The sequence below is a fragment of the Oryctolagus cuniculus genome, chromosome 6 (assembly GCF_051225735.1).
Source record: "Oryctolagus cuniculus isolate XC-2025 breed Fujian yellow rabbit chromosome 6, ASM5122573v1, whole genome shotgun sequence".
NCBI classification, from domain to species: Eukaryota; Metazoa; Chordata; class Mammalia; order Lagomorpha; family Leporidae; genus Oryctolagus; species Oryctolagus cuniculus.
The window spans coordinates 64,020,859-64,035,902 of NC_142872.1; the positions used below are offsets into that span (position 1 = coordinate 64,020,859).

General features: G+C 62.6%; 2 protein-coding genes across 5 annotated transcripts; both read left to right on the forward strand.

The window, feature by feature from the left end:
• The first annotated feature begins 200 nt into the window (after positions 1-200).
• EIF4E1B (eukaryotic translation initiation factor 4E family member 1B) lies at positions 201-3,319 on the forward strand. The gene is made up of 7 exons (XM_008255448.4): positions 201-355; positions 447-640; positions 1,085-1,180; positions 1,785-1,848; positions 2,400-2,513; positions 2,620-2,759; positions 3,110-3,319. Exons 1-7 carry the CDS (start codon positions 338-340, stop codon positions 3,222-3,224), a joined length of 741 nt encoding a protein of 246 aa, XP_008253670.4. The 5' UTR covers positions 201-337; the 3' UTR covers positions 3,225-3,319.
• A 1,109-nt stretch (positions 3,320-4,428) lies between these two features.
• Positions 4,429-13,521, forward strand: TSPAN17 (tetraspanin 17). 4 transcript variants are annotated; one of them, XM_051843649.3, is made up of 9 exons: positions 4,429-4,677; positions 8,064-8,114; positions 8,202-8,348; positions 8,915-9,085; positions 10,305-10,430; positions 10,758-10,805; positions 11,332-11,448; positions 11,533-11,594; positions 12,082-13,521. In XM_051843649.3, the coding sequence occupies exons 1-9, from the start codon at positions 4,591-4,593 to the stop codon at positions 12,116-12,118; spliced, it is 846 nt and encodes a 281-aa protein (XP_051699609.1). In that variant the 5' UTR covers positions 4,429-4,590; the 3' UTR covers positions 12,119-13,521. The 4 variants fall into 4 exon arrangements, 2 of the variants coding, with proteins under 2 accessions (XP_051699609.1, XP_051699610.1); XR_011389442.2 differs by having other exon boundaries at positions 4,446-4,677; positions 10,762-10,805; positions 11,533-11,644; XR_007918579.3 differs by having other exon boundaries at positions 4,446-4,677; positions 10,762-10,805.
• Positions 13,522-15,044: the final 1,523 nt, after the last annotated feature.

The window sequence follows — 15,044 nt, forward strand, 5'->3', positions numbered from 1 at the left end:
ATACAGGGGCCACTTTTGGTGGCTTGTCGACTTCCCTCTCCCTGAAGGCAGACCCCAAATATAGACCCTTACCTTGGCCCATATCTTGGCCCACCCTGGGCTGGGTCTGTCTGGTCTCAGCTGTGGCCAGATCGGAACTTGCATACAGAAGGTGCTCATTTAGTGCTTATGGATGGAAAGAAGCCATTAAACCTCTCCAGCTCGGAGCACCCTCCCCACTCTTCCGGTTCCCTCCCCCTCCCCTGCCTTGGGCAGGTGGGGGCAGGGCACTGGTGGGTTAAAAGCTTGCAGCTGGGGGCTGTTGGGTGCTGGGTCTCGGTGGAGCTTCAGCAGCAGCATGGCTGCCGCAGGCCCTGTATGTCCCCCTGCCTGACCCCTGCTGGGGGAAAGGTTGGGGGCAGTGGGGGCCAGGTGCCCAGCCCAGCCTCACTCCTTTCTTTGGCCAGGTTTGTGAAGTTGAGGGTGGAATCCAGGAGCAGCAGGAGGAACCGAAGGAGAAAGAGGAAGAGGCGGCAGCGGTGGGTGCGTCCCCCGGCGGGCAGGCTCAGGACTCGCCCAGGGCTTCTCAGCCTCTGCGGAGAAAGGTTCAGAATGAGGGCCCCGCGGAGGCCCACCTCGGGGTGCACCCCCTGCACAACAGGTGAGAGCAACCACAAAGCTGGACACGGACCCCTGCTGTTAGGTCGGCCTCTGTGCTCGCTGGCGGCAGGGACTTGGGCGACCCCTTCCTCTCTCGGGCCCCAGGTCCTCATCCACAAAAGGCCAGGGTTGGCCTAAGCCTAGAGCCCTGTTGCCCACCCCACCCCACCTCGACTGTCCCCCTCCCCCCAGCCTTAACCCTGCTGAGATTCTTGCTTAAATGCTGCCCTCTGTCCCCTGGCCCTGCAGGATACCTGTACACACACACACGCACACACACACACACGTGTGTGTGTGTAGGGGTGCCTCTGCCCCAAGTCCCATCTCTGTCCTTAGAGGGGAGAGTGAGAGAGAGACCCCTCTCAGCCCAGGCGCTGCTCGGAGCAGACCTAGAGGGCTCTGGGCTTCCTCCCGGCCACTCCCCTCATTCCCTAACCCCCTCCAGGTGGGCTCTGTGGTTCTTTAAGAATGACCGCAGCCGGGCCTGGCAGGACAACCTGCATCTCGTCACCAAGGTTGACACCGTGGAGGACTTCTGGGCGTGAGTGTGTGCCCGGGCGCCGGAGCCCGGGCTCTCATCCCGCATGGGAGTGGGGGTGGGGGGAGTGAGTGCTTCCGGCACAGCCCAGCCAGACCGCTCCAGGGAACCCTTCCATGTGTGCTGAGGGTGAGGCTTGGTGGGTCTCAAGCTAGGGCACAGGGTTGGGGCCCAACCACCTCTGCCACCTGCAAGCCTTCCTGCGGCTCAGGGGGAAAGAGAGAGCCTGGGTTGAGGAGTGGGGGAAGCAAGGGGACAACCTTGACTCTGCAAGTCCATGGCCATGTGTTGGAGAAGCCATGGGCAAGGTCTCCTCCATGCCTGAGCCTGTGTCAGCAGCCAAAGTGTTCCCAGGAAACTGCTCTGCAAATGCTGGGGCGAGAGAGTCCCAGGCTCCAGCTGGGGCAGCACAGGCTTCGTTGGGTTGGGCAGCAGGGGGTGGGGTTCCAGGGAGAGGTGGGGCTTGAGTAACTGGGGGTGGGGTTTCAGGTGGCAGGGCGAGCATGAGCACAGGCCTGAAGGTGGTGGCGAGGACCGGGCAGGGCTGAGGCCAGCTGGAGCCAGGTTCAGAAACCCTGACTTGAGCAGGGCTGGGGTCCCTCTGCAGGATGTATGGTCACATCCAGCTGGCCAGCAAGCTCTCTTCCGGCTGTGACTACGCCCTGTTCAAGGTGAGCTCTGCTCCTGGGAGCCCCATCCCCAAGGGGGTGGGGGCTGAGCCTCCTGGCTTCTGCTCTGTTCCTCCCTCCCAGGGACCAGGGGAGGGGGCAGGGGGCAAGACAGCTGTGATTTCTGGCCCAGAGGGTCAGTCAAAGCAGAGTGGTTAAGTCTGCAAGGGGAGGGCAGGGAGGAGGCGACTGGCCTGGCTCAAGCAAGGGACAGCACCGGAAGTCCCTAGAGATGCTGACCTTAGCAGTCCAGGACTTGTCCTGGTGACTTCCTTCCCGCGAGGTCTGGGGACCTAGAAGCCATGCCTGGGACATCTCTGGCCCCGGGGATGTCAGCCCCAGAGACTTCCTGGATCCTCCCCATTTGAACTCCTGTCTCAGGAACTTGGTTCAGTAACACACATGGCACCCAAACAGACAAGGCCCACAACAGGCTATGAGTGGTTCAGGGTGGACCCTGCTCCTGGGGAGGGCTGGAGGCTCGCAGAGGCTGGGAGGGGGCGGGGCCCGTCCCTCCGACCCCAGGGGGGTCGTGGACCTGCACCCCCTGGCAGGATGGCATTGAGCCCATGTGGGAAGACAGCAAGAACAAGAGGGGTGGCCGCTGGCTCATCAGCCTGGCCAAGCAGCAGCGCCATAGTGAGCTGGACCGACTGTGGCTGGAGACGGTGAGTGGGGGGAGGGGCGGGACACCCGGAGGGGCCTCCAGGGCAGCTGGGGGCAGCCCCAGGCCTCTGCCGGAGGTCTTGCCACCCTCTCCCGCTTCGGGCGCAGCTGCTGTGTTTGATCGGGGAGAGCTTTGCGGAGCACAGCAGAGAGGTGTGCGGGGCCGTGCTCAACGTCCGCACCAAGGGAGACAAGATCGCCGTGTGGACCAGGGAGGCCGAGAACCAGGCAGGCGTGCTGCACATCGGGTGAGGGCGGCTCAGCTGGGTCTCCTCTAACGAGAAGGGGGGTGGGGGTGGCCTGGCCTGCAAGGGAGGTCCCTGGCAGCTCTCATACCCCTGCCCCTCGCCCTTACCCGCCCCCATCCTTACCCCGCTGTGTAAAGGGGCTGGGGATGCAGAATTCCAGCTCTCCCTAGCACTAGAACTTTGGCTGCATTGGGGTCCTACCTTGAGCTCCCGCACCAGTGAAACACATGAAACAGGAGTGGCTGGGGCTGGAGCCACGTCAGGGTTAGGAGGGCAGGGGTCATCTTGGCCCAGCCCCTCTGCTGCCCACCTGATGTGGGTCTCTCCTTTTTGTGCCCCCACCCACCCAGGCGGATATACAAAGAGCGCCTGGGCCTCTCCACCAAGACCATCATCGGCTACCAGGCCCACGCTGACACAGCCACCAAGAGCAACTCCCTAGCCAAGAACAAGTTTGTGGTGTGAGGACACCGGAGCCTCTGACTGCCATGGTGGGGGTGGGAGGCAGGGGGCTCGAGCCTTACCCATCCCGGAGTGAAAATAAATAGCTTGACATAGGATGACCTGGGCCTTGTGGTGGCATGGGGTGGTGGCCGGAGGAGCTGAGAGGGGTTCCCTGGGGAGAGTGTGTCATGACGGGGGTGGGGGGAGGGATGGGGAGAGAGGGCTCACAGCAGGTGGAAAGATGAGGGTGTGTCCCGTGATGACTTGACTTGGCCTCCATGGGAAAGGGGCTTCTGCTTGGAGGGAGGGGGTTTGAAGCCACTGTTAACTGAGAGCTGGCATTCAGCAATGAGAGTGGGGGGTTCCTCTTTGTGACCCCTCTGCTTTAGCACCTGTAGGGGTTGCCTTTCATCACAGCCTGTGTCCTGTCTCTTAACCAGCAATGAGGGTTGGGTCCCCTGCACAGGCTGCCCTCCCTGCCCACGGAGCTGGAGGGTTGGAGGAGATCACCCTCCCCTGTGCAGAGGGGCAAAGGGAATAGCGGAAGCTGGAGAAAGCCTGTCCCGTCTCTTGAAGAGCGCAGGCCGGTGGCCCAGGCCTCCCCGGCATCAGTTAGAGCTAGAACACTTGCACCTTCCTGTTCCTTCTAAACATATACTTCCAAACAAAGTTGCAAGTTTTTAAAGGAGGGCTCTACAATTTTGAATAGCGTTTGGATTTCCTGAATCCTTGCTCTGGGAGCTCATATGAGATCCTGGGTACTAAGGAGCCCCATGAGAGCCCCAGCCCGGTTACAGGAGAGAGGGGAATGCCAGGGACCCTCAACTTAAGGGTTGGAGGACAGGATGCTGGCAAAACTGGGGGATGGGGTGGGAGAACAGCAGGTGAAGCACGCATGAGACCCCGGTCCCCATGGTCCCCATCGGGCCTGAGTCTGAGTCGGTACGGATGGCACTAAATGCAGCCGATTCCACATCACCATCCTTGCTGCTCCCAGGGGCAGCGGTCAGTCCTCTGGGTTCTGACAGCAGGCCCGGGATGGGGCTGCCACTGGTACTGAGCCTCGTGGGGCTGTGCGGCCCAGGGATCTGGACGCCTATAGTTACCAGCCCCTGGACGTTCAGCACGATGGAAGAGCGCTGGGAGCTTCCCCTGGCCGCCTGCGCAGGGGGCGGGGTCGGAGCAGGGCTGGGGGCGGGGCTCCGGACGCCGGGGGCGGTCCCTGCGGGGCGGGCGGGGCCCGACCGGCGCTCTGTGTGGCCGCGGCCATGAAGCCGCAGCCGCCGGGCTAGGCCCCGGGCGGCTCCAGCCCTGGGCGGCCCGCGGAGGGCTGGGCCCGGCCCCCGGCTTCGGCTCCGGCTCCCGGGCCGGCGGGCGTCCGCTAACCATGCCCGGCAAGCACCAGCACTTCCAGGACCCCGAGGTCGGCTGCTGCGGGAAATACTTCCTGTTTGGCTTCAACATTGTCTTCTGGGTGAGCTCGGGGTCTGCGCCGGGCCCTGTGCTGGCCTGGTGGGAGGGTGGGGGGGTGGGTGACGGGCAGGCTAGGGGAGGCGGTCCGGGCCCTGCTGGGAAACCCGCTCTCTGCTCAGGATTTAGGGCTCGGGACAGCCCCCCACTTCCTCTTTGCACCCCCACGCCTACTCCCAGGGCCGCTCGAGGGGGCGCCGGAGAGGCCCGGACTGCAGGCGGCGGATCTCGGCGCCGGCGTGGCTGGGAGTGGAGGGAGGCTCCCTGAGGACTAGGGGAGAATGGCAAGGTGTTTCCCGGAAGAACTCAGGCACCCCCTGGGTGCGAGTCGCCCCCTCTCTCGCCCCTTGCATCGTGTAGGGTACGAGCTGAGCCGCACCCCTGGTTCAGCCCATGGGTCGAGAGCCTGGTGCGGAGGCCAGGCCGGCTGGGTACCCTTGCCTCTCCACCGCCTGGGCTGGCCGCCTTAAGCTGATGCAAAGGGGGGGGGAGGTGTCACAGCCCTGCCCCCACCCTAATCCGGTGCTTGGAGGCTTGTGGGCAGGGAGGGGCTACAGAGATCTGCCTTGCTGGGAACCCAGGGGCCTGCCCTGGGGGAGCAACCTGGACATCCCACAGCTGACCACACCGGGGGGGGGGGGGGGGACTCCACCCCTGCCCACAGAGGGGGCTGCTCCCAGGGTGGCATCTGGACCCTGTCAACCGAGTGCTGCCTCTGCGGTCTGCTCCCATGCCTTGGGTCAGCGTGCCAGGCGCCTTTGGTCTGCGTGTCCTGGACCCACCTGCTGGGGGCGCTTGCCATTGTGAGGGGGGTCCTCGGGCCTCTAGGGTGTGGGTGGTGTACAGAGAGTGCTAGTGAGGGGTCAGGAGGTGTCTCGGAGGGCACCGCAGGCCTGGCCGTGAGTCCCCTGGGCCTCAGCTTTCCTAGCCTGGCTGTGGGCGATAATGAAGTCTGCCCCCCACCCCCAGGGTTGTTAGGCAGATCGAGTTCCAAGGAGTTCTAGTCACATGGCCGCCTATTACTGTCTACCGTTTGCCGGTGGGAGACGTGAAGGGACAGGCACGGAGAGGTTAAGTCATTTATCTGGGGTCACACAGCAGTCAGGTGCAGAGCTGTAGGCTGGAGATGACCTGGAGTGGCTGGGGGCAGCAGGTGGGGGTGACCCAAGTTTGTTCGGGGGGGGGTGGTGGAGGTGCGCCCAGCTTTTCCTGGAGTGAGTGTGTGGGGGTTGCCCTGCAGGAGTGATGGGTGGGTGAGGGGCAGTGGGGGGGAGGAGGTCGGGGTCTAGCTGGGAAGCTGAGGGTGGGGGAGGGGAGGGCAGCTCCAGGGAGAGTCCTGGGCTGAGTTGATAGGATTGGGCCACTCAGGGGGCTGAGGAAGGTTTCAGGTTAGGGTGAGGATGGCCCCAGGGAGGCTTCTACACAATGAGGGGGTGGCGTTGTTTGAATGTCAAGTGGACCCTGGCATTGCCCTGCTCTGAGCTTCACGTGGGACACGTGGTCTGGCAGGCGGGACTCAAAGTTCAGCGAATCTCTAGCAGGTTAATTTCTGAGTTTTGTGTGGCCGACAGATGATGTTGTAAATATCCAAATGGCCCTTGGCAGGCAGAAGGTCCCCCCGCCCTGGTGGGTTCTCGCTGCTCCCAGAACACAGTCCAGATTCCTCCCCAGGGCTCCAGTGCCTGCTGGGTCTGGCCCTCCTTGCTCCTGCCAGGTGGGAGTTGCCTGAGGCCCCTTCACTTTTTTATCTCTGCCTGTTGGGATCTTCTCTCTCTCCTTGTCAAACCTCAGCCAAAACGCCCGCACCTACCCTGCCACTTCTTAAAAAAAAAAAAAATTATTTAGGGGCCTGTGCTGTGGTGTAGTAGGTTAAGCATCTGCCTGCAGCACCCGCATCCCATATGGACGCTGGTTCAGGTCCCGGCTGCTCATCTTCCGATCCAGCTCCCTGCTTATGGCCTGGGAAAGCAGTGGAAGATGGCCCTGGTCCTTGGGCCTCTGCACCTGCATGGGAGACCTGGAAGACGCTCCTGGCTTTGGATTGGCCCAGCTATACCATTGTGGCTATTTGGGGAGTGAACCAGTAGATGGAAGACCTCTCTCTCTCTGTCTCTCCCTTTCTCTGTCTGTAACTCTACCTCTCAAGTAAATAAATAAATCTTTTTTAAATTACTTATTTGAAAGGCAGAGTGACAGAGGAGGTGGTGGGCAGAGAGAGAGCGAGTGAGAGGGATTGCCCACTCACTAGTTCACAGTCTAAGTTAATGCAACAGCCAGGGGCTCCATCTGAGTCTTCCACATTGGCAGCAGGAGCCCAGATACTTAGGTCATCATCTTCTGCCTTCCAGACATTAGCCAGAAGCTGGATCAGAAGCGCAGAGTAGCTGCACTACTGATCAAACAAGACACTTTGGTATGGGACGCGCTGTCCCTGCTGTGGCCGCAGTGCCTGCCACTCTCTAAAACACACCCAACCCCTGATGCATCCGTTTCCTTTACGGGACCTATCAGTACCTGAGGCTTGTCTGCTCACTGTCCACTTCCCCCGCTGGCGCGGAAGCTCGCCTGTCCTCGGTGTGCGCCCGGTGCCTGGGGTGCCAGGTGTTTGCGGCAGGCAGGTGGATGTGGGGTCCTCAGCCTGGGTGAGGCCTGGGGGGAGATCTGGGAGATGCCAGCGTCCTGGTGGGATGGAAGGTGGGTGTGAGATGGGAGAGGGGCAGAAGGCTGAGGCTGGAACCCACCGGAGTGGCCACGGGGCCGGGGCAGGGAAGGCAGAGCCTCCTGGGAAGAAAGCGAAGTAGGATCCTCAGGGTCAGGCATGGGAGGGCAGCTGCCCTTGAGGTCCAGGGCTGCTCAGGGGAGGAGCCCAAAGCTGGCCTTTGGAAGGCCTAGGCAGGGCCATAGCCAGGTGTTTAATAGGGCAGGGCTGGTGGCCAGGCCAGGGGCTGCTCAGCAGAGAGCTTGCGCTGTGTGGAACTGACCAGGGGTTATTGTGAGTTATGACAGCACGCTGGCTGGCAGATGGAGGTTACTGTGGTGGGTTGGGCATGGGGGAGGAGCCCTGGGTAGCATTGGTGGGGGGGAGGGCAGTGGCAGAGAGGCTGGAAGCCTGGAACCCCAGCATGGGCCTGGGGGGTGGTGCGGCAGTGTCTTGCCACTCTCTGCTCCAGTCTTAGGTTCCAGGAAAGTGCTCCTAATGTCCATCTCATTAGGCTGGGGCTGGCTCTGGTCCCCTAGACGGTGTTGTGGGGACAGAAAATGTGTTCTTGCAAAGGTAGGAAGGACCCCAGATCCAATCACAGGCCCCTAGCACTGGGGAGGAAAGAGTGAGCGAGGGGGCTGGTGCCGCTGCTGGTGCCCAGCCCTGAGCTCCGGCCGCTGCTCTTGCAGGTGCTGGGAGCCCTGTTTCTGGCCATCGGCCTCTGGGCCTGGGGCGAGAAGGTAAGGGGGTGGGTAGGGTGCGGGGCTGCCTGTGGGGTGAGGCGGTGGGCAGCTCCGCGGCTCACACGTGCCCCCTCCCCACCCCAGGGTGTCCTCTCCAACATCTCAGCGCTGACGGATCTGGGTGGCCTGGACCCCGTGTGGCTGTTTGTGGTAGTTGGAGGTGTGATGTCGGTGCTGGGCTTCGCTGGCTGTATCGGGGCCCTGCGGGAGAACACCTTCCTCCTCAAGTTTGTGAGTGCCCCCGCACCTCGGAGCCCCCGGGGACCCCAGCCGCCTCCATTCACGGCCAGTTCTTGCAGTATAGCAGTTCTTGCAGCATAGCTGGGGGCATGCCGCCTTCCCCCTGCCCGCCGGCCCGGAACTCCTCCTGCTGGGGGTTGGAGCTGTCTTTCCCCAGCGGCTCGCCCACCCCCAGGCTTTAATCACCTCTCCTTGGCTCTGATTGGCTGTCTCCAGGCCAATCCTCGCGGGTCCTGGGGAGGTCGCGCTCTGATTGGTGGGCTGATGGCACGCGCCCACTCCTTGTCTGGGATGGGGTCGGAGGTTGCCCCTGCTCCGTTCTAGGCAGGGGAGCAGAAAGTAGAGGGTGGTTCTCTCGAAGGAGGGTGTGATTAGCAGGTGGAAGGAGAGGCCGGAACAGTGCCGCTTGTCACCCTCGGGAGATAACCGAAGGTGGGGTGCTAGGCTCCAGGCTCTCCATGGAAGTGGGGGTGGGGCTCTGATACGACTCCAGCAGGTCCCAGCCGACTGTCGCCAGAGCCCCATCGTCTGTGTGCCCTCCCCACCCCCATCCCCAGTTCTCCGTGTTCCTCGGCCTCATCTTCTTCCTGGAGCTGGCGACGGGGATCCTGGCCTTCGTCTTCAAGGACTGGATCCGAGACCAGCTCAACCTCTTCATCAACAACAACGTCAAGGCCTACCGCGATGACATTGACCTCCAGAACCTCATTGACTTTGCTCAGGAATACGTGAGTGCAGCCTCCAGCGTGCGCCACCTGCAGGGGGCGCCCACGAGCAGAGGACCAAGAGCACGGTCCCTGTGTGTTGGGACCACGCCCTCACCGCAGGCCCCTGTCCCAGGAGAAGCCCAGACCTGGTGATGCCGCGGGGCCTCACGTTCCTGGCCTCGCAGGGACTTGGGCTTGGGTAACAGAGGCAGAGGCTCCAAAGGCTACCGCTCCCCGGCCAGGGCATTCTTTTTTTCTCAATAAAGATTTCTTTATTTACTTGAGAGGCAGAGTTAAAGACAGGGGGAGAGAGAGAGGTCTTCCATCGCTGGTTCACTGCCCGAATGGCCACAATGGTCAGAGCTGGGCTGATCTGAAGCCAGGAGCCAGGAGCTTCTTCTGGGTCTCCCACATGAGTGCAGAGACCCAAGGACCTGGGCCATCTTCTGCTGCTTTCCCAGGCCATAGCAGAGAGCTGGATCAGAAGTGGAACAGCTGGGACTGTTCCATATGGGATGTCGGCACCGCAGGCGGGGGCTTTACCCGCTACGCCACAGCGCCGGCCCTGAGCCCCACTTTTATGCAGTTGGCAGTGTGGCAGGCATGTTCTGATGCCCTACTGTGTGTCAGGTCCTGGGCCGGTGGAACCCATCCTTTTGGGGTTAATGGAGAAGGCAGATGATAACCGGTGGCGTCAGAGTCGCCCAGAGGAAGAGAGGGAGCAGTGATGTGAAGGGAGGGGTGATTGCTCCCCCAGCAGTTGCCTCTGGCATTGAGCAGGTGGGAGGGGTGGGCTGCATTGCCTGCCCTCCAGGGCTGCCTAGGGATGAGCACCTTGGTTCACCGCAGGCCCCACGCTGGCTGTCTGGGCAGGGGTAAGGGGGCTTCGGGGTAGTGCTGGCGACACGGATGGGGTAGCATGGGACGGCTGTGAGGATGGGCAGTGGGAAGAGCTGGTATACACGTGGGGTTCAGTGACATCTGGCCAGAGGAAGCCAGAATCCAGACTGGGAACCCCCATTCTCCTCCTGTTCTCCAGCCTCTCCCGGGTTGGGGGCGGGGCAGCTGAGGATCCCCTTCCTGCACCACCTCCAGGAGCTCTGGCCCTGGCCACTCTGTGATCCCCTTGGGCCCAGGGGCCCACCCGGCTGCCCCCTCCCTGGCTTGTTGGCGCTGGCTGAGGCTCCCCGGGCTGGGCCCAGCTCCCCTGCCCTCACGAGGGCGCTCTCTCTTCCCACAGTGGTCTTGCTGCGGAGCCCGCGGGCCCAACGACTGGAACCTCAACATCTACTTCAACTGCACTGACTTGAACCCGAGCCGGGAGCGCTGTGGGGTGCCCTTCTCCTGCTGTGTGCGGGACCCTGCGGTGAGGAGGGCGGGGCTTTGGGGGCGTGGCCGTGGGGGCCCGTTCTGGGAGTGTGGTGGTGGGGCGGCTCCAGAGCTTCCGCTTTCAGCAACCCCCCCACCTGCCTGTGCAGGGGGGTGGCAGGGTCTCCCGTTCTTATAAAGCGGAAGCAGGCAGGTTCCCAGCAGGGGCCGGCGTGTGGGCAGCCACTGCCCTGACATGGGACCTTGGAGACTTGCTTAAGAGCAGAGGATGTAGCAGGACCCAGGCCCTGCCCCGCCTCCCTTCCCCCCCCCCCCCCCCCCATCGCAGGTGCCTCTGGGTTGCTAACCGGCCTGTTGCCCTCAGGAAGATGTCCTCAACACCCAGTGTGGCTATGACGTCCGGCTCAAACTGGTGAGTGGGCTGGGGCTGGGGGCAGTGGGGACCCTGAGACAGGAGCGGGGCCTCCCAGTGGCCCCAGGGATTTTTGCGGAGAGGGGTGCCGAGTCCCAAGAGCCTGCGCGGTCCCCAGGAGCATGGGCATATGCGGGTTTGCTCGCCGCAGCTCTGCAGAGCGTCGGCCATGTGCCAGGCCTGGCCCCAGCCCTGGGGGAGCCATGCTGATGAGACAGGCGGTCCAGGAAGCTCACAGCTACTAAGTACAGGCTCGCGTGCTTACTACACGTGCTTACTACTGTCACAAACAGCCTGGGGAGTGTTCGGAAGGAAATAGGAGATGGCAGCTAGGGGCTGGTGGTCACGGAAGGCCTCTTGGAGGAGGAGGGCGGTGTCTCTGCTGACACCTGTGAGAAGGAGGCAGCTGTGCCAAGGCCCTGTGGTAGAGCTGCAGGGAGCAGGTGCTGCGGGCCCTGGGCCCTGGGTGGGGTGGGGGAGAGAAGGGAGAGCCATGTGGGTGACAAGCCCGGTGTGGGTGCCGTAGGAGTTGGAGCAGCAGGGCTCCATCCACACCAAGGGCTGCGTGGGCCAGTTTGAGAAGTGGCTGCAGGACAACCTGATCGTCGTGGCCGGGGTCTTCGTGGGCATTGCCCTCCTCCAGGTACTGTGCCAGCCTGTGAGTCCCACCCTGGCCCGGCCCTGGCCCTGGCCCTGGCCCGCCCCTCACCCACCCTCTGTCTTACAGATCTTTGGCATCTGCCTGGCCCAGAACCTCGTGAGTGACATCAAGGCAGTGAAAGCCAACTGGTGAGGCCGCCGTGGGCCATGAGCGCACGCCTGGCCTGCCCAGGCCGCTGGTAGGGGCCCCCGGGACCCTCCTCCTAAGCTCCCGATGGGCGAGGCTGCAGGAGCCTGAGGGGCTCCACCTGCGGGGGTGCGCAGTTCACGCACAAAGCTGCAGCGGCTGCACTGGGTGTGTGTGTGTGCACGTGTGTGCGTGCGTGTGCACGCGTGTCTTGGCTGTTGGGTAGTGGGTTATTTCAGGAGACCAGAAGGCCACAGCTAAGAAGGCAGAGGTGGGAGGTGGGAGGTAGGGCCTGGGCCCCCTGCCCCACGCTGGGACACACTCCTCTGAATGGCTGTGTGGAGTGAGCTTTGGGGTCTGTGGCTCCTCCAGCCACCGAGCTCTCCCCTACTAGCTGTAACCTTGAGCCTGCTAGGAGCCCACCTCAGCCTCAGTGTTCTAGACTCTGAAATGGGTCCAAGAATTTTCTCCCTCTCGCTTGCCTCCCAGGATCAAACGTGATGATGGCTACAAACTCCTCCAGTAAACGCCGCTTTGAACACTGCTGGCTTCTACCGGCTGCCTCCGAGGTCCCTTGGCTGCTGGGCCTTGCTGGAACTTTGCAGCCGTGGCCCTGGCCTGGACCCAGCCTCCCGGTGGCTTGGCCGCAGCCTGGTGGTTTATTCCAGTCAGCTGACCTTCAGAAATTGGGGTCTTTCACATAAAAGCCCAGCTCCCCGGCTTCTCCGTAGAACCATGGCCTGGCCCCATCCCCCCGAGGGCCCGCCCAGCCTTCCTGCTCACCTAAGTGCCCTGCCCGACCCCGTAGGCTGGGAGTTGGCTTCCCCGCCTCTGTAGGTTATGTCTGCCAAGCCCTGAGCCGGGTGAGGCCCCAGAGCGAGGGGAATGGGGAGGTGGGACCCTGCTGGGACAATGGTGTCCGGCCCTGCGGGGACCGAGGTGGGTGCCAGTGTCCAGCGGAGCGGCCAAGGGCTTGCGACAGGAGTCAGAAGATTTCACCCAGGAAGCTGCTAGAAGCTCAGGGTGTGGCCCCTGCGGGGAGGGAGGGGAACTGTTGGCCACAGATGGTTGACTCCCAGAAAAGTTGAGTCGTCCCTACAGCCTGCAGAGCTACCTCCTGGCCGACAGAGGGCGCCGGCACAGCGCCACAGGCCTGGCTGCTTGCTTCCCCGCCGCTTGCCCGCTCTGCGCCGCCGCCTCCTGTGCGCACCCTGCTTGCTAGCACTTCAAGTTCAGGGAATCTGGACACTTGGACAGGAGCGAACGGCCCCGGGCGTGGGAAGCCTGGCCGCTGCCCGCAGCGCTGGCTCTTAGCAGCTGCATGGAGTGGGCAGTGGACTTGCCCCACCCCCTCCCTGGGCTGCGGTTAAAAGGAGTTGGGGTCCCGCAGGGGCCCGGTCGGCCGTGCATGGGGAGCCACTGTTACTGGAGATGTGGTGTTGTGACGGGAGAAATGTTCGCACAACCTAAGGGATGCTGGCGACTTGCCTGGGAGCGCAGTAAGGTGTGGTGGGGACTGTGGCAAGGCCCAGGTTCCCATCGGAAGGGGACAGCTGCCATCCAGCCGCAGCTGGTGGCTGTGACGGAGGTCTAGGCAGAAATCCGGGGAAGCCAGAGATGCGGATTTTTATGTGCGTGGTCTTGATTTTTTTTCAGTTCTTGGCAATGAGTTAAATCGAGCCAAACAAAAGGCGTTTTTTGCCCGGCATTGGCCCCTGTGCCACTGAGGTTTCCTCGGGGACAGCGCCCACCAGGGCCCTGGCCGCGCTGCTGTTCAGGGATGCTGGGAGCTGCCGGCGGGGGTGGGGGTGGGGGCCTATGCCCAGCAGTGTGGCTCCATGGTGCCCACGGGGAATGTCCTGGGGGCCCTGAGGCCCTGGCCGTGGGTGGCTTGTGTACGCTACAATAAACGCCGCTCACAGTCTGGTCTCTGGTCTTCTGGTCTGTCCTGTTTCCACTCGCAGCCTCACAACCCCTTTTGTGGCATGGGCCTGTCGTCCTGTCGGAGGGGGGGGAGGCGCTGGGAGGCAGCCTGCAAGACTGCGTCCCGTCCATTGGATACCTCCACGGATACCTCTGCGTGGTTACGTGGGGGCTGCACACTCGTTCCCAAGCATGCGCTGAGCATCCCCTTGGGGGTACATGGGAGACAGGAGCGAGGAGGGCTGGGTGCGCTGGGTTCTGTTAGTCTGGTGTGCACCTGCTCTGGGACGCTCTGCCATAGCTGTGGTCCCAGTCTGGGTGTGAGGGGCAGAGGGCATGGACAGAGGGAGGTGGGGAGGCAGGGTGTTGGGAAACATGACTGATGAGGTGGCGTGAGGGGAGCCATGAGTAGGAGGCGTGGTCCTGGCTGGGGACCCAGGGTTCTTTCCCAAAGCTCAAGACATCCATCCAATCTTCCATCCACCCACCCACACCTCCGTCCAGTGAAGCAGCTCTGACAATCTTGGAGGCAGACGGTGGTGTGACACGTATCTGGTGACAGGCACAAGATGAGCTTGGCTAGGAGGGCTTGGAGCTGGCTAGAGACCTTGAGCACTTCCTCACACCGAGGGGCCCTCACCCTGAGATGCGGCCTCTAGATACGGCAAGCACTATGTGGCTCGTGAGGCTGCCACCACCCATCTCTCCAAGCGGGCCCCTGGGCTGTGGGGACCACGGTCACCCTCCTACCGTTGGATGGGATGATGGGCACACTGGTAGCCGTGGGCTTCATCTGCCCGTCTGTGCTATGCCAGGAGCCTTCTGCCCGCCTTGTCTAACCAGAAGCGAGGCTTGGCGGGGGGACATGCTATGACACCTGCCTACCCAGGGGAGAGGGATCTGGAAGGCGATCTGGGGAATTTGGGCTGGTGGCCTCTGGGTGGAGGCTAAGGCAGCTCGTGCCTTGGAGGCAGCCACTCCTAGTGGCCACCAGAGGGCACCAAAGCACAGCACAAGCTGAGTAAAGAGGCTCCGTGCCTATAGATAGGAGGGAACAACCTTGCGTCCAAGCAAGGCGCCTGCAGCTCTCTCCGTCTCCTCCAGGGCTCCCCACCCTGAGGCTGCCTGTCACCGGTGCTCCAGGCTACGGAGCCCCCGATCCCGCAGGCATTGGGGATATTTGATATTTGCTAGCTGGAGCCCCCAGTCCCTGAGCACCAATCATGCGCCCCAGGTTGTAGGCACACGAGAGACACAAAGGAACCAGACAGAGACAGTCCAGACCACGGATTGCCAGACCTGGTTGTGAAGACTCAAGTCACCGGGCCCGGCATTGTGATGTGATGGGTGAAGCCACCATCTGCGACGCTGCCATCCCATGTGGGCGCAGCTCCGGCCATAACGGCCATTTGGGGAGTGAACCATTGGATGGAAGATCTCTATCGCTCTCTGCCTCTGCCTCTCTGTTATTCTGCATTTAAAAAAAAAGACACCTGAGTCTCACATCAGACTTCCTCACATCACTTCCT

Excerpts from the sequence above, each read along its gene's own strand:
- EIF4E1B (XM_008255448.4), top strand. Across the intron at positions 641-1,084 it reads GTGCACCCCCTGCACAACAG|GTGGGCTCTGTGGTTCTTTA; the intron begins GTGAGAGCAACC and ends AACCCCCTCCAG. Across the intron at positions 2,760-3,109 it reads GCAGGCGTGCTGCACATCGG|GCGGATATACAAAGAGCGCC; the intron begins GTGAGGGCGGCT and ends CCACCCACCCAG.
- TSPAN17 (XM_051843649.3), top strand. The coding sequence starts at position 4,591 with ATGCCCGGCAAGCACCAGCACTTCCAGGACCCCGAGGTCGGCTGCTGC. Across the intron at positions 8,115-8,201 it reads TCTGGGCCTGGGGCGAGAAG|GGTGTCCTCTCCAACATCTC; the intron begins GTAAGGGGGTGG and ends TCCCCACCCCAG. Across the intron at positions 11,449-11,532 it reads TGGGCATTGCCCTCCTCCAG|ATCTTTGGCATCTGCCTGGC; the intron begins GTACTGTGCCAG and ends TCTGTCTTACAG.